The sequence below is a fragment of the Dendropsophus ebraccatus genome, chromosome 3 (assembly GCF_027789765.1).
Source record: "Dendropsophus ebraccatus isolate aDenEbr1 chromosome 3, aDenEbr1.pat, whole genome shotgun sequence".
NCBI classification, from domain to species: Eukaryota; Metazoa; Chordata; class Amphibia; order Anura; family Hylidae; genus Dendropsophus; species Dendropsophus ebraccatus.
This window is the reverse complement of record NC_091456.1, coordinates 92914538-92933311: the sequence shown is the minus strand read 5'-3', so window position 1 is coordinate 92933311 and position 18774 is coordinate 92914538. Positions and strand designations below refer to the sequence as shown.

Genomic DNA, 18774 nt, shown 5'->3' with positions numbered 1-18774 from the left:
TTCCCCATTTTAGGGTGTGTTCAAACTTACCGGATCCGCATCGTATTTTCTGCTGCGGATCCGCAGCAGATTTCATTTAAATAACTGAACACAGCATCAAATCTGCTGCGGATCTGCTGCGAATCCTGTAGGTGTGAACGCACCCTAAAGGAGTATTCTAAGATAAAACTATGTATAAAACTATTTTGTATGTTTTAGAGGGAGTGTATTGTTTAACCTCTTAGGGACATATGACGTAGCCGTACAACATATGTCCCTAAGAGGTGTTCAGAGCAGGGCTGCGGGCGACCCCGCTCTGAACCGCTGCCGTCCCTGGTGCCACTTGTAGCCGGGACTGCAAGTATTAGCGGGCACGATCCGATTGCCGTGCCCGCTAATACAGTAATCAGAAGCAGCTATCAAAGATGACAGCTGCTTCCGATTACCGGACGCAGCACTTCCCTGGTGTTTAGTGGTGGAGATCGCTCCTCCTGGACGAGCGATCTCCGTGACTGGTGCCGGCCGGGGTCTCCGCCAAAATGGTGCTGATCCCGACTCGGCACTCGGATGCTTTCGGCTACAGCAGCCGAGAGCATCCGAGTGCCGATCTCATTGATCTTTGCTGTATAACTATACAGCAAAGATCTCAATAAGAGATCAATGCACTTATGCTAGAAGTCCCCTAGGGGGGCTTCTAGTATAAGTGTAAAAAAAAAAAAAAAAAGGTTATTATTAGTAAAAAGCCCCCTCCCCTAATAAAAGTCTGAATCACCCCCCTTTTACCATGTTTTGAATAAAAGTAAATAAATAAACAAACATGTTTGGCATCGCCGCGTACGTAATTGCCCAAACTATTAATTAATCCCATTCCCGATCTCGCACGGTAAGCAGTGTAAGCGCAAAAAAATCCCAAAGTGCAAAATTGTGCATTTTTGGTCGCATCAAATCCAGAAAAAAATTTATAAAAAGCGATCAAAAAGTCGTATATGCGCAATCAAGGTACCGATAGAAAGTAAAAATGACACCTCATACAGCCCCATAGACCAAATGATAAAAGCGCTATAAGCCTGGGAATGGAGCGATTTTAAGGAACATATATTTGTTAACAATGGTTTGAATTTTTATTTTACAGGCCATCAGATAAAAGAAAAGTTATACATGTTATATATCGTTTTATTCGTAACGACTTGAGGAACATGCATAACAAGTCAGTTTTACCCCAGGGCGAATGGCGTAATAACAAATACCCCCCAAATAAAAGAAATGCGTTTTTTTGTTCAATTTCACCACACATTGAATTTTTTCCTGGTTTCGCAGTGTACTTTATGCAAAAATTCAGCCTGTCATTGCAAAGTACAATTAGTGACGCAAAAAATAAGGGCTCATGTGGGTTTCTAGGTGGAAAAATGCAAGTGCTATGGCCTTTTAAACACAAGGAGGAAAAAACTAAAACGCAAAAAACGAAAAGTGGCTCCGTCATTAAGGGGTTAATATGTGACCTGGACCAGACTGAAAATAATAATATGGTATATTTACCAGTCCGCTCCCCCATTGCTTCTGGTTGTCTGAACGCCCAGTTCAAGTAATGTTCCATGTGGACAAAAAGTGCCTGCTAAGTGGCTGATGAAAATTGACAGTATAGAGGTCGGCTGCTGACCGGCTATAACCTGTCCACACAGAACATCAACAAAGCCCAGCAAACAAACAGCAGAAGAGGAGTCGGCCAGGCAAGTATACGGATTTGTTATTTTTAATGCAGCTGGGGGCCACACATTTAAAAAAAAAAAAAAAAGCATTTAAGGTTAAATCAATGGATGTGGAGTTAAAAAATAACAATAGCAATAACAATAACAATAAAATATAGATAAGAAATCTTTGCAGTCACCTTAGCACATCCATTTCATCTTTTAATGACTGTGCTTCATCGGCTAGTGTTGTTAAGTCTTCATTCTGTTGCCTTAGTTCTGTGATCTCCTTCTCTAGTTCTTCACAGCGTATCCTGTAATCATCTTTGGATGCTTCAAGCCTAGAAAAAATATAAAACTTTGTTTAGAAGAACAATGAATCAAAGGTAATACTATTATGCATAATGTGTGAACAGAAGACAAAGGGGGAGATTTATGAAAGGGAGTAAATATACACCTTGTGTAAACTGCCCAGAGCAACCAATCATAGCTCAGCTTTCAGCTCTGGTAAAATATAAAAGGAGCTGTGATTGGTTGCTGTGGGCAGTTTACACCAGGTGTATATTTACACCCTTTCATAAATCTCCCCCAAAGTACTCAAGTGCTCAAATGAACAGGCCAACAGAAAGGGGTAAGGGTCATTAAAATTGCATCACTGCTGCAGCCAAACTTTGGCTCAGTGGTCTTATGTCAAACTGTGGAAGCCATGAAATGGCTGCAGCAGTGACATGGTTTTATGCGCACATTAGTGATGAATGCTGAATAGTGATGAGCAAACATTGGAAAAATGTCAGGGTTCAGCCGCATGGCCCAACCCAAACACTTTGCATTCAACTCCCGATGTCTAGAGAAATTGGATGCCGCCTGATGAAGTCCTGGAAAACATCTTACAGCCCCGGACTGTACCCATGTTTTCCTGGCAGCCTTGTTATATAGACATCTGCCTTTGCCCGATATGTTCCAGAAGTGGGAACATAGCTATACGCTGCATTGGAAGTGGAATTTCCCCTTCGCCTATGCGGACATTTCTGTGCAAGATCATAATCCTCTAGATTAAAAAAAAAAAAAAATCTACTGTACATAAATATCTGTGTGGACTTTCTCTGAAAAATAGGTTTTGGAAAAATCTCAGCTGCATAGAAAAAGGCGTATGTATACTCTATGGGACTATGTCAGTCCATATCTATGTGTTTAGTTATCTGTTACTTTCTATGGCTGCACATAAAATATATATTCTACCTAAAGGTTTCTTCTTGTAACTGCTCTAGCTGGGTCTGAAGCTGAAGATGCCTTCTTCCAGCTGGGCTGTTAGGATCTTCTAAAGAATCAGACTGATTTAAGCGTTCCATTAGAACCTGGTTTTCAGCAAGTAAACTGCTCTTCTCTTCTTGGAGCGCTGCAACCTTAAAAAGAAATAAAACAATATTTAAGTAAGAGTTGAAGATGAAAAGATTTTTAAAGTGGTTATCAAGACTTAGGAAAGCATTGCCACTTTCATATAGAAACAGCACCACACACAATCTGGAGAAAAGAGTGGAGCTGTTTCTGAAAGAAAGTGGCCATGTTTTTTCTTATCCTGGATAACCCCTTTAATCAAACCATGGAGCATGCCATCCACAGAGAACAGACATGTCAGAGACACGTTGTTATGACAATCACTGCGGGGTTAAAGGTAACTACATTTATGACAAGAAAAAAAACTGTATAAAATAAAATTTCATTTGTATATAGTTTTAAGAGGTATTGGGAGGAAAAACTTCCCCTAATTTCCGGTGGAAGGGGGGACCTCTGTACCCCCCGCTGATCTCCATTCTGGGCCCTGCCCGATGTCAATTCTTTGAGCGGACGGTGGATTGAGCTTGCAAATGCACTCAATGGGACAATAGGAACTTCAAGCGGAGTCCGCCGTACCAGGACTGACAGCAGGGAAGTACAGCCCTGCTGCTCCCAGCTTATACTTCTGATCGATGGGGGTCTTGACAGGGAGACCCCACAGATCAAAACTTTAGACATGTCCAAAGATTTTTATTCTAAGGCTATGTTCCTACATAGCGTTTATTTAGCGTTAATTAGAGCTATTTTACCGTGCAATTCACAGAAAAATAGCGCTAATTAAATGCTGTATGAACATAGCCTGACAGATATGCTTTAATGACCTATCCACTGTTCACATTACATTTAGAGCCTATGTTTGGCATATACATCGGGAAAAGCTATGGGCACATACACCAAACGTATCCATAGGCCTTCATTTACCCGACAATAATCCTGCTGACATAAACCTCAGACAGAAACTCTAAAAGTGATGTGAGCTGAGCCTAGGACATGCCATATATTAAAGGAAGAGGAATTGTTATATCTTCAAATGTACAGTATAGGGCCCTTTACCTTCAAGCATTCTGACCTATGAAAGATCACAAAAAAACTCTGCACAGCTTCCATGCACTTACAAGGCACTTCTGAGTCACCCAAAAGTTTAAGACTTTTCAAAAAAACCACAGAGGTACCCGCTTCTGCCATTTAACAATTATACAAGCTGCCAAGTGACTGTGATTCAATGTCTAGGTATAGTCAGGAGGAGCCAGCACACAAGAGCAATGACCTTTGTGAAGCTCTTTAACAGTTGACAAAACCTTAAAAAAAACACTTTCATGCTGGTAAGCAAAAAATATATATAAATGAAAAAAAAAATTTCATATATAATTATCTTACGTATTATTCTGTGCAGATACGCAAGTCATGCTGCTACACTGATTACCTCTACTGGATTGTACTGTAATACATGTTAACCAATATTAGTATTTCTGAGCAGTAAAACACAGTGCATGTGCAGACCAAAGAAGCATTGTGTTAGTAGGTGTTTGATGCTGGGGTGTGGGCATTCACAACTTTACCCTTTCTTCTAGATCATTACATTCATATCTCAGTTTATCTCGCTCCTCTTGGATAGAGTACGCCTTTTTTTAGCACAGGAAGTAAAACAAAAAAGGAGTTAACTGACTTTGCTGGATGCCTGCACATAATGATACACCTTGTTGTCTATGTATTCACAAACTCATGTGCTGGCAATATAATATAATCAAGAGATTTGTGACATGTCCTCCACTATCCGAGGAATGCCTTTGGGCAATTTTGGGGAAATCTGAATGGTTGCCATTAGAGATGAGCGAATATCGAGCATGCTTGAGTTCGTCCGAGCCCGATCGTTCGGCATTTGATTAGCGGTGGCTGCTGAAGTTGGATAAAGCCTTAAGGTTGCCTGAAAAACATGGATACAGCCTATGACTATATCCATGTTTTTCAGATAGCCTTAGGTCTTTATCTAACCTCAGCAGCCACCGCTAATCAAATGCCGAACGCGAGCATGCTCGATATTCGCTCATCTCTAGTTGCCATCTTACTGTGAAAAACGTTATCAATTGCAAAAAAATTAAATAAATTCAAAAATACACAAGTATGAGTTGATGAGATGGGATGTAGGTATAATAGCTGTATGTTTATACCTGGTGAATCGACATTAACATTAGAGATTTGCATAAAAACAGCGTCCCTTTCAAGTGCACTCTCTGTGGTATACATAGGAATACCAGAAAAAATGCTCCTTCCACTGTATATCTGCTTTAGGCATATTCACTTTATTTGCTTAAACATAGTCTACTAGTGGCTACAATCAGCCTATTCCTCAAAACGTATACCTTTTTCGCCTATTGGGATTTTAAGTCCTGCTAAATTAAAGTATACACTCAGAAATAGACTGAATGTAGTCATTAGAAGACCACATTTGGTCCATTAATAAGAAAGGACATTCTGTGGTCAGCAAACTTTTTGCCTGTATTCTGCACTTTAATGTAAACCCTGTATAAATGTTGGTGCCTGTTTCACTTTAGTATGTTTCTAAATGCCTGAAGATCATTCACATTTAAAGGAGAAGCCTGGCAAAATTTTTTATTGAAGTATTGTATTCCCCCCAAAAGATATACAAATTACCAATATACACTTATTACGGGAAATGCTTTTTTCCCTGCACTTACCACTGCATCAAGGCTTTACTTCCTGGATAAAATGGTGATGTCACGACCCGACTCCTAGAGCTGTGCGGGCTGTAGCTGCTGGAGAGGATGATGGCAGAGGGATGCTCAGTGTCCCTCCAGTGCCCTGTGTCCCGTAATAAGTGTATATTGGTGACTGATATAACGTTTGGGGGCAATACAATACAGCAGATAGAAAGCAGCTTTGGGAACAATAGAAAAAAACTGTTTAAAGGGAACGCATCACCTCCCCAAGGAAGTGAGTTGGCCCCTGTACTTTACAGCTGCCGGTCACAGCTCTCTGACGCTTTGCTTGGCAGTCTCTGGCAGGATGGCACTTTCAAAATCTCATCTTTATGCATCCATCCTGGTGCCATGTAAGTAGGCATGAGGGCATAGCCCCAGCGGCATGTGGTCACGCTGCCTCTACCCTCTTCCCAGCCACTGACACTTGATTGGCAGCCTGAATGCTGGAAACTCAATGCAAAGCCCAACGATCAGGCTACCATTATCACATTATCAGTGTCTCACTCCAAGAGGAGCAGATCAAGGCAAGGCAGGTATGCGTAGCAAATAATTTCAGTCTTTGTCTATACACTGGTTGTAGAAGCCAGCACTCTGTCAGGTTGATGGTGCTCGTGGTAGGACTTGCCCCAGAACAGTAGAAGAATAGATCCCGGCACACATCAAGTAGAATTCTGCTTAGTTTATTGGTGCAATATATAAAGAAGAGGAGGACGCATTTCGGCTAGATAGTCTTCATCAGCTCCTTGAGCTTCATGAGCTGATGAAGGCTATCTAGCCAAAACACGTCCTCCTACCCTGTATATATTGCACCAATAAACTAAGCAGAATTCTACTTGATGTGTGCCGGGATCTATTCTTCTACTTTGTCTATACACTGACCTGAACACAAACCATAATGGCCAAACATATAGAAAAAAAGGCACCTATTCGGCATATTTTATTATGTTATTATTGCCAGAAAGCAATAGGAGTTACAGTTTATTATTAAAGCAGCTGTCTAGACGTGGACTGCAGCTCTACCTCTTCTAATAGCTGTGTATATGCCACTGGCTCAAATGAAAATCAATGCAGAAAAAAATGAGTTTTAATTACAACAGCGCAGTGCTTATTATCTAAAAACAGGTACAAATGATAAAAAAAAATGTATACAAAGATATCATACTACAAATAAGCCAAGAGATCCACCATAAGGATGTTAATGTTTGCTGATCTTTATCCCACTATTAAAAACTAAAATATTAGCTGTAAATGTACTTAAATTGGTCATCTGGGAAGGTTTCCCCTATCCATAGATAGATACAGTTGTGCTCAAAAGTTTATACACCGGCAGAATTTTAGCTTTCTTTCTTTTTTTTTTCCAGAGAATATGAATAACACAAAAGCTTTTTTCCCCACCCATAGTTAGTGGCTGGCTGCGGCCATTTATCGTCAACTACTGTGTGCTCTCTTCCTAAATCATAATAACAACCAAAAACATCCAAATGACCCTAATCAAACCCCAGTTCTTAATATCATGTATTGACCCCTGTAACATCAATGACAGCTTGAAGTCTTCTGTGGTAGTTGTGAATGAGGCTCATTATTTTCTCAGATGGTAAAGCTGCCCATTCTTCCTGGTAAAAAGCCTCCAGTTCCTGTAAATTCCTGAGCTGTCTTACACGAACAGTGTGCTTGAGATCTCCCCAGAGTGGCTCAATGATAATGACAGGAGACGGAGATGGCCACTCCAGAACCTTCACTACCAATTCTGCCAGGGTATGTAAACTTTTGAGCACAACTGCAGAGAACATCCTGGTTGCTGGGGTCCCCCCTACCCCCACCCCATCCCATGATCCTGAGAATGGGGATCAATCAACCGCAGTAAATAGACCAATCAGTGCACCTAACATTTTGTTCATCTCCTATGGAGCCACCAAACGCTTCAGCGCTCAGAAGCGTTTGGCTCCCCCATAGAGATTTATTGTTATTTATATTTTAAGAGCCCTTGATTTCAGAGTGCTATATGAGCGATAAGGGTTAACAAACAGCACATTACACTGTACACTGAAAAACATGTTACATGAATAAGGTTAATGGCAGACTGGTACATAAGGATAGAGGACCCTGCCTACGAAGGTGAATAAATGGGGCGCAGACTGTGCAGGCACACTGAACAAGCCATTCACTGTACATTCCTGTTCTCAGGATAGGTGGGGATCTGGGTGGTTGGACCTACAGCGATCAGTTGTTATCCCCTATCCTATAAATAAGGGATAACATGCCCAGATAAGAATACCCCTTCATGTTACTCCTTCATGTCAGGCTACTTGGGCTGACACCATTAGATTTTACACACTTATTCACACATTTATGACAGATACTAACCTGCATGTCAAGTTCATGACATCTCTGGGCAATTTCTTCCTTTGCTGCCAATGCGTCATTCAGTTCTTCTGTTGTCTTCTTAAGCTATCAAAGAAATGGAAAAAAACAGTCTATTATGGAGCCTTTACACAAAGAGATTTACATGACAGATTTTAAAAGCCAAAGCCAGGAACAGACTATAAAACAGACCCCAACCACATCATAACAATGGACGTTAGTTCATTATACACCATCATCGAACATGAACAAGCCATCTTTTAAACGGCGACATGAGACCAGAACAGACCCAACTCATTCTGGATTTCATTAGATACATCTTGCAACATAATTACTTTTATTTCAAAGGCCACTATTATCTGCAGAGGACCGGGACCACTATGAGCAGATTCGTGCCCAGTTTCTCTAACCTCTTCATGTCCGCATGGGAGGAGGTGGCAGTCAGCCTCAATATGGGTCTGTCCTCTGGCGTAGATACATCGACGATACATGGTCTAACCTAGACATCTTTATTACAAACATAAACACTAACAATTGGAACATCACGCTGTCCCCAGTTATTAGCGAAACACAAGTAGAATTTCTGGACCTCTTCATTAAGGCCTCCATTAACAGACTAGAATGCCGAACATTTCAGAAACCCACAGCTAGGAATAGATATATTCGTTTTAACAGCTGCCACCTGCCAAGGTGGCTAATGAACGTGCCAACAGGACAATTTAGATGGTTGAAAAGAAATTGTACAGTACCCGAACAATTTGAATTTGAAGCCGAACTTCTTACTGCCAGATTCCAAGAAAAAAAAACTATCCGGATGAAATTATCCAAACCTCTCTAAATAAAGTTAGACGTTTGGATTGGAACACATTCTTCGATCCAACAGTTAGAACTCCGGCAGAAAGGTCAGATTCTATCATTCTACCCTTCAATGTAGAGTACAAGAAAGTTGAGAGAGTCATCTCAAAGAACTGGCACTTAATCAAGAGGGACAAAATTCTAGGAAAACTACTACCTCTAAAACCCCCCATTATCTATCCCAAAGCTCCCAATCTGGGAATACAAATTGCTTCTACTGTTAGAAAAACAAAAAACAGAACAACATGGTTAGATGTCCCTGGGTTTCACAAGTGCAGCTCATGTATGGGGTACAAAACCACCAACACCCCTAGAAGTATCACATCAATCACATCTACAGCCAATGATTACAAGTGGGACATCAAGGAACTTCGGACATGTAACTCAAAAGGCGTTATTTATGTGATTCAGTGCAGTTGCCCGAAGCAATACATTGGGAGGACTAAAAGGCAACTGAAAACCAGAATTTCTGAACACATTTGTAATATCAAAAAAGGAGAAATGACACATCCTCTATCACTCAACTTTAGGCCCTGTTCACACAGACCAAGAGTGGTGGAATTGTCCACCGCCGAATTCTGCCAGCCTCCGTGTCATAACGATACTCTATAGGAGGCTCGCGTGCCTCATCGCTCAGCGTCTCTCCGCGCTGAAGAATGAACATGTTCATTCTTCAGCACCGAGACAAGCAGTGTACGAGCCTCCCATAGAGTATCATTATGTTTTGTTTATTATTTTCTCTACCTTTATTGTTATCTTCCTCATGTCTTAATGCCCATGAGTATAAGAGATGCCAGATAACATGCCAGATCCAGTCCGGATTTTCTTATTACCCAGATCATGTGATCAATTAGGGGAGATAAAAGTATCATTCCTCCACCATACAAACATACTGTGCCACTGATGAAGGAGTGAACCTGACACTCTGAAACGCGTAAGGCTAAACATCATGTGTCATTACCAGTATACTGACAAACATACTACAGATACTCACCAAACTTATGTCTCCAGAGCAGTTTTGGCAGAAGATAATCACTAAGAATTCTGTTAAAAATCTACAGTTTGTGATTTTCTACTAAATGTTACAGACTATCTATGGATTGCTATCTGTTTATCCAGCATAAAATAAATTGTTGCTGATTGTTACAAGGTCACTGCCTTGGGTAGCACAGACTGCCACAACTATGTAATTGCATCTATTGCACACAGCAAGCTCCATGGCGAATATCTGCCTACCTATTAATCTATAGAGTATTGTTATTTTATTATGTTTCTTTACCATATCACATAGGGCTGCTGTGGCTAAGAGCACTATATAATTTTTGTTTGCATTTCTTGGTACACTATGCCACTATAGGTAGGGGCATACCATATTTTAACCTCAGTCATTTGCACTTAGACCTGTGAGCTGCACCACCTCCCCCTTTCATTCTATAAACAGAGATCAGGTCATACAGGAAAGACTGAGATTTCTCCTCTTTTCAAATCCATCCCTGGCTTTGGCTTTAAAGATCTGCCAGATAAATCTCTGTGTAAAGGCACAATTAGTCAATCTATCCAGTGTCCATTAGTTTATCTGTATAACCAATGACAAGCATAATGCTAGAATACAAAGTCTATAAATCTGATAGCTGGTGTGTGATTTGCGTCCGTTTAATTCTGCAGTATTCTCAGTACAGGAAAGAACATCTAGTCTGTGGTGTTGGCCTATCCATAACCTGTATTGCTTGATATTGCTAGAAAATACGATAAATTTCTGGAGACCTCACCCTTGGAAAACTGTCTATTCGTAGAATTGTTTTTGCCTCATTCTGCTGACAACTTTGAGGGAAATTTATCAAAGGGTGTAACCAATAACAGCTCAGCTTGCAGCTCTGGTGAAAGGAATGAGGAGCTGTGATTGGTTGCTGTGGTCAGTTTGCACCAGTCTAAATTTTACACCCTTAGATAAATCTTCCCCTTTGTGTTTTTCTGCAACGTCAATAAACATAAACATGTACTATTTTCTTATTGTCTTAGAAGGGTCCATCTGGGAGCAGAATGCTGTAATGGACACAACATGGGGGAAGTAATCCAGCTAGTACAATGGTTGGTGAATTATTCTTTATTGTAAGGGTACCACAAACACAAGACTACAGTTTTATGCTTCAACTGCAGCATGTGAATACACCCTAAAATTGCACAACAGCTTACACAAGTACACAAGTATGACAAGGTTTGTGATATACAAAGACTTACCTGTTTGTCAAGTTCAGCAAAGGCATCTGTTCCAATAGAGACAGGGGTTTCCTTACTCATCAGCTGCAAACAGACCACACAGATATGTAAAATGTCCCAAAAACCATCAAACCATTTCATTTCTTAATAGTATTCCTTATTACTGGTCCATTCACACATACAGAATATCAAAGGGGTAGTGCGGCGGTAAAGAATTATTCACAGAATAAAACACATTACAAAGTTATACAACTTTGTAATGTATGTTATGTCTGTGAATGGCCCCCTTCCCCGTGTCCCACCACCCCCACCAGTGTACCCGGAAGTGTGGTGCGCTATACATACCTGTCATGTGCCGACTCGCCTCCGATCTTCAGTCAGCGATGTCGTCTTCGGCCGAATCCCTTCGAGCGTCCTGAGTGCCGGCCGCCCTCTGCCGCGTCATCGGCTGCTCAGCCGCGATTGGCTGAGCATAACTGTGCTCAGCCAATCGCGGCTGAGCATCTGATGACGCTGAAGAGGGCGGCCAGCACTCAGGACGCTCGGAGGGATTCGGCCTGGCCGTCCGAAGACAACATCGCAGACTGAAGATGGGAGACGAGTCGGCACGTGACAGGTATGTATAGCGCACCACACTTCCGGGTACACGGGTGGGGGTGGTGGGACACGGGGAAGGGGGCCATTCACAGACATAACATACATTACAAAGTTGTATAACTTTGTAATGTGTGTTATTCTGTGAATAATTCTTTACCGCCGCACTACCCCTTTAATGTAACTAACTAATGGAACACAGCATCAAATCTACTGCAGATCCTGTATGTGTGAATAGACCCTACAGAAGCAACACATTGTCAAAAAACAACAGCAGAAAAATAAGCTTATAGATTTAGAAGATTAAGGAAGGCCAAAGAAAGCAGATTGCAGACGTTTTCACCTCCTTTATGAGGTTGCTGTAATGGAGAAGCACATAGAGACAAACACAATAAGGCTAGGGCTACAAAGCAACAATCATAGATATTGGATATAAGTCTGCCAAATCAAACTAAATCACAGTGGTGCAGAATAAAACTGATTTTTTTATTTAAACTGTAATAAAACTACCAACGTGTGCACCAAATCTGTACATGAATATACATCAAATCATTTACAGTCTATTATGATACAGCATACTGGACAACGAATAATGGAAAATGACTCAAAGTGGTAAACCCAGCCCTAGATTACAGGAAAGGGGGGGGGGAGCATTTATATGATCCCTAGGGAGTTCCTACCCTGTTATGGAGGTGCCATAATCTCCTTATACATAGGTAGGGTGGTCACCCTAATAAGGGCAGTCACACACAGGATACCTATTTGTTTCTGGAAATCCCAGTACTCTAGATCAGTCATGTCAAACTCGAGCGTGCTGCCATTATTTTTGGCCCACCAGGCAATTCAGAGTTTGAATTACATCTGGCCCCCCCCCCCATGGCTACAATATAAGAGACTGGCTACTAATATGAGACTGCTGGGGAGGGCTGACTACTATATAAGAGACTTAGGGGGAAGACTGGTTACTATATGGGACACTTGGGGGGCTGGCTACAGTTTGGGCACTATTGGGTGGGCTGGCTACTATTTGGGCACTATTCGGAGGGCTGGCTACTATTTGGACACTATTCGGAGGGCTGGATAATATGTGGGGCAATTTTAGTTGGGTTGGTTACTACATGGGGTAATATTGGGGGGGGGGGCTTGGCTATTACATGGGTTGGGGTTTATTCATATCATAGCAATTTATCATGTCATCCATCATAGTGCACAGCGCTGGGAGATGCACACCACGGACAGTACCAGGAACACCGCACGCTGCTCTGACAGTGCCAGGACCGCCGCATTCGTGCTTCAATAATTATCAAGGACGGCCTGCAACTTTGTCCAATTTCTTAATTTTGGCCCACTGTGTATTTGAGTTTGACACCCCTGTTCTAGATGAATCACCAACTGGAATAATAAACACCTGGAGTGAGGAGGGGGGGACACAATAAGGCCACGCATGTGCTGCCTGGTACAAGGTTTCCAAAGCAATAAAAATAGGGCCACAGTCACAGCAACTTGTAGGTTGCAACATAACTCATTTACTTTGCACAATCCACAAAACTGACACAATCTTTGGTTGCACAACCCCTGTCACGGCCATCGCTGTGTAGTCCTAGCCTCTACTTTCAGTGTAAATGATTCAGTGTAAAAATACAGAAAGTGTACAAGCTATACAATACTGTTAGAAATATTGTTGCTATTGCAACAGCTTCTTCACTGTGTGTGTAGGTGTACGTTTCTGAGAATGTTGCCATGTGGTTAATAAAGTTGAGTGATAAGAAAAAAAGAAACAAAAATACCAAAGAGATGACGGGCAGAAATTATTTTCCAGAATAAACAAGTGTTCACCTAGTACATAAAACTGCAGGGCCCTGACACTGCTAACAAATGCAAAACAAGTTGTGAAGAACAAAAAGAAAAGGAAAAAGTGTGACGCTATAAAAAGCTTAAGGATGCTTAATACTTCTGTGTCCCAAAAAAGACAGAGGGGACCCCAAAGCAGGTAAGTCCATAAATGTCAATCATTCACCATGTCATCCATTTGTAAACGTATCTCAAGCAGAAGCCCCTAAGGTCTGAAAGCTTGAAAAAAACTTATTTTTTTGGTTAGCCAATAATGATATTACTATAAAATTTTAACTTCTTAAATAAAATAAAAAAGTGTCCATCACAGAAAATAATCTGGGAATATTCTAACAATATATACACAACAAATACAACCCAGCAACAATCATTATGGGGCTGTCCGAGATAGATGAAGGGGGGAAAAAAAATAGTGCGTTTTTACAATATCAAAATACAGCATACTCGCCTGTCTTCTGCTTGCCAAGTCCATTGACAATGTTTCATCCCCGCTATCTTTGGTTACCTGCTGCAATGATGTGCTCTTTCTGCTCTCCTGATAATGGCCAACCAATGGTCTTAATGGTGTCATGCAGACTGCTGCTGAGGCGAGTGAATAGCTATAGAGTGCTTCTAGAATGCCATCAGGGAAGCAGGGAGCGCATGTCATGCATAGAGGTAAACAGAAACAGCATGGAGGATTTCAGAAGAGCCACCGGACTAGTATACTGTATTCTGTTCTGTAATAACCATATCAGGTTTATAGCAAATCTGTACTCTTGGAGACATTTGGATGATCGCATCCCAGGGTCGACCGGTTCTAAGTAAAATCAACTTTGCTTCCGGTGGCATGGCGAGTCAATGAGGTAGGCCTAAAGTATACGTGCCCTGTGCCTGCAGGGGCTCTCTCCCTGCCTTTTTTCTTTTTTGGCATGGCTAAGGGCTGGATCTTTATCTTTGGTATGCTGAAGATTCAGTTCAGGGGCGTGACTAAAAAGAAGAAAGGTTTAGAGAGGCGCTGTAGGACCAGGGCACGAATGCTTTAGGCCCACCTCACAGACACCCCACCATGCCACTGGATTTGAAGCTGGTTTTACACAGAATACAGTCCCCAGGACACAGGTAGACCCCGGGACCGGATATTCTTTAATACAATCATCTAAACAGTACAAGTGTTTTGGGTGGGGATTACAGATTCACTTTAAAAAATCAGCTACTGAAGACAATATACCTCCTGGATGGCAGTCATCACCACATGCTGTACGGACTCTTCCATCATCATAATGGTTTGGATATACTCTGCAATTCAAATAAACATGTTTTACAGACTACAAGGAGAAAGCTGGTTATACTTTCCTTCCAATCACACAGAAGTTTGAACAGTAAAAAAGAAAACTCATCCTGTCACATGACTTATGTTCCTTTTACACGGGCCAATTATCGGCAAGGAGTGCTGCTAGAAACGCTTCTTTGGCCGATAATCCACCCGCTTAAAAGCCAAGAAGCTGGAAAACACCCACTCACTAGCTGATCGCATCTTTTGTGCAAGTAGAAAAATGTATTATCGGCCACGTATCTCTTTGTGTAAACAGTGGATGTATGGGCAATAGCAATATTTAAATGGCCGCATGAACAAATACAGTGATTGTTTGAGCGCCCCAGCCGCATGACTGACATGACTTTTAAAAGGCAGAGCCCTTGGGAAGATGCTTCTAGTTCTGCATAGATTTTTTGATTTGATGAACAAAAATTTTCACAATATCTGAACACAAGAATAAATTGCCTAGATCTACCTAGGTTCACTGCTATTATTGGGGTAATTCATTCTCATACACATTAAGGCAGAATCTTATTTGATTTAAAGCGTAACTATAAAATATTTTGATCATTAGTTTTAGTTAGCTTAGGTTATGATAATAAGTCTAAGCAGCTAAAATGAACAGGTTTTTTTTAAATACATGAAGCTTATTGTCCTGTCAGCTCTCTGTCTGTCTCTGTGTTATTTCTGCAAACCTGCTGGACATGCCCCTCCCTGGAATTCCGTACTGAGTGTACGGACTCTGACAGCAGCATCAGATAACAGAAACAAAAAACCTCCTCGCCCACCTCCTAGCAGCGGTGAGTAAGTCACTTAGGAGAGGACTACAAGTCCCAGCACAACACAGCTGTAGTCCTTCGATAGTACATATAGCACTCACTATCAGATGTCTGCAGCAGGTGCCCCCACCTCCATGGCTGACATTATCCTACAGAGTTACAAGAGCAGATGACTGTATCTAATCCCACTGTGTGTGATACCATCTGCTGGGGCTCGGTATCTAATATTACTGTGTGATACTGTATGTTGGGGCTCTATCTGATGCCACTGTGTGAGATACCATCTGCTAAGGTGCTGGTCAGTGAATGGAGGGGCCCAGCCAGGGAGATGACAGGGATCAGGCCACGGTTTAGGGCTCTTTTTAAAGGGTAACACGTAGGCTTTTTATTTGAGGAATGTCATTTTTTGGCTACTTATATTATAGTTACGCTTTAAGCTGGCCACTGAAATTTGACTTGGCAGATCCCAGAGACTCTGGCAGCATTTGAGGACATGCTTTATGGCCATTGCCAGATATTCGTTGATTAAACAGGACAGATTTTTCATTGACGGCAATGTCTAGCAGTACCCTCTGCTTAAAGAGTCACTGTCGTATTTATATATTTATTTTTCAGAAATCAATAGTCCAGGCGATTTTAAGAAACTTTGTAATTGGGTTTATTAGGCAAATATGCCATTATCTGCATTTAAAAAGCCTTTTCCCAGGTCCCCCCCCCTCCCTCCTCTTTTCCATCCACTGCAAAATATCAGGAAATTGTGACTTGTTGCATCAGACACAACCCTGTCTGTTCTATAGAGAGGGGAGGGGGGAGGAGGGAGTTAGCCAACAGCAGAAAGCTGAGAACAAAGGGATTACAGGCACAGAGCTGGGTGCTCAGAGCTCAGAGAGGTCAGTGGTGACTGTCAGAGGAGATAAAGGGTGAGGTATTTGTAGATTAACTCTTTGATGTCCCGTTTTGGTCTTTCATTTAGCTCTCTCCATAGGAGAACAATGAAGACAGGGGGGAGAGCTTCAAACTGCTTTTTCATGATAAAAATGCATTTTTCGGCTAATAAACCCAATTACAAATTTTCTTAAAATCGCCTTGACTATTGATTTCTGCAAAAAGAAAAAAAAAAAAATGTCACGACAGTGACACTTTAAGTAACACTTCACATGCCATAAACCTCAATAACAGCTGCCCACAGTGATAGCCAACTTTGGATTTAGGTAAATGTATTAAAAAAGACAGTAATAGTTACCTTGCTTTTGTTCGCATTTTACAGCACAACCTAAAATTAGCTGGAGCATTCTTCCTAGTTCGGAAGCATCAGAGTGTTCTCCAACCAAAGTAACATCTGGAAGTGTAAAATCATTTATCTGGTGGCCCAAAATCTGAAAACAGTACAAATTAATATTAGAAGACCTACAAATAGTATATAAGATTCAGTAGCAATAAAAAAAGAATATAAGAAAAAGAATATATATAATTAACCCCTTCAAGACAGAGCCCTTTGATGCCCAGGTCAAATTAATGCAATGTTCCTCCCTGCCTTCTAAGAGCCACAGCGCTTTTTTTTTCTACCTACAGTGTTGGTTGAGGTGTAATTTTTTGCGCCATTATCTCTAGTTTTTTTTAACATCATATTGGTGTAACCGAAAAATTCTGATTGCTTTTTATAATTTTTTTTCTGATATATAATTTCATAAAATCAGCAATCCTGGTGTGTGCTTTTTTTGTTTTTCGGTTTACGGGAACAATAATGTTAATAATGTTATATTTTAATACAGGGCAGTTTCTAGGTCATTTTAGCTACAGGGCGAATGTGAAAAAAAGCGCCCCCCCCCCCAAAAAAAAAAAAAAAAGGTTCGGATACATATACATTTTTTAAACGTCTCTATTTCCAAATAATACAATTTAGCAAATAATACTCTGAAAGGCAAATAATGTGCCAATAAGATAAATTATAAATAAAATAAATACTGACACACAGGCTCCATACAGGAACAATACAGGAGCACTTAGGCTTCGAACAGCAGCAATACAGGAGCACACAGGCTTCAAACAGTAGTAATTCAGGAGCACACAGGGGTCTATATACTACTTGGGGAGCGCACAGGGGTCTATATACTACTGGGGGAGTGACAGGGGGTCTATATACTACTGGGGGAGTAACAGGGGGACTATATACTACCGGGGGAGTAACAGGGGGACTATATACTACTGGGGGAGCGCACAGAGGTCTATATACTACTGGGGGAGTAACAGGGGTCTATATACTACTGAGGGAGTAACGGGGCTATATACTACTGGGGGAGTAACAGGGGGTCTATATACTACTGGGGGAGCGCACAGGGGTCTATATACTACTGGGGGAGCGCACAGGGGTCTATATACTACTGGGGGAGTAACAGGGGGGCTATATACTACTTGGGAAGCGCAACACGTTTACTACTGATGTTCAGCTCAGACCTTCACCTGACAATAGACCCCAGTAAGTGGCTCCTCACTAAAAGTTGTTGAATACCCCTGCCATAGATTGTGAACTACAACTCCTAGCATGCCCCGACAGCTATATACCTTCAGTAACTGCTGGGAGTTATAGATCTCCCTACAACATCCTTTTTTATTTTAATTTAATTGGGAGAACTACAACTCCCAGCAGTTCCTAAAGGTTTCTAGCTGCTAGGGCATGAAGGGAGTTGTAGTTCCCAATCTATGGGGTTGGGTGTTACATAGTTCTGGAAAATTCATTTACATGATTAAAAAATGTAACCCCCAACCCCATAGATTGGGAACTGCAACTCCTAGCATGCACTGACAGCTATATACCTTCAGTAACTGCTGGGAGTTATAGTTCTCCCTACAAAATACATCTATTTTTATTTTGTTCGGAGAACTACCACTCCCAGCAGTTCCTGAAGGTTTATAAATGACAGTGTCAGGGCATGCTGGGAGGTGTAGTTCACAATTTTTCATTATAATCGATTTTTTTTAATTCTAGGGGCCCAGCTTCCACACTTAAAGCTTACGTTACAGTTTTCTTATTTTTACTACCTGCTGCTGCTCCTGTGCAGCCTTTCTCTGCTCCTCACTACAGGCCAGGCGGGAATCTGCAA

The 18774-nt window shown here is 41.4% G+C and overlaps 1 protein-coding gene across 3 annotated transcripts in view; it reads right to left on the bottom strand.

Moving 5' to 3' along the window:
- The window catches only part of HOOK3 (hook microtubule tethering protein 3), a 75568-nt gene that overhangs the window by 32574 nt on the left and 24220 nt on the right, over positions 1–18774 (bottom strand). For 2 of the 3 annotated variants that reach the window (XM_069962216.1, XM_069962217.1), the window contains exons 5-10: positions 16917–17049; positions 14808–14875; positions 11174–11236; positions 8084–8167; positions 2904–3067; positions 1865–2005 (exon numbers count right to left, since the gene is read on the bottom strand). In XM_069962216.1, coding sequence (XP_069818317.1) covers positions 1865–2005; positions 2904–3067; positions 8084–8167; positions 11174–11236; positions 14808–14875; positions 16917–17049 — 653 coding nt within the window. Of the gene's footprint in view, positions 1–1864; positions 2006–2903; positions 3068–4558; positions 4622–8083; positions 8168–11173; positions 11237–14807; positions 14876–16916; positions 17050–18774 lie in introns of all 3 variants that reach the window. The other variant, XM_069962215.1, reaches the window with a different exon arrangement.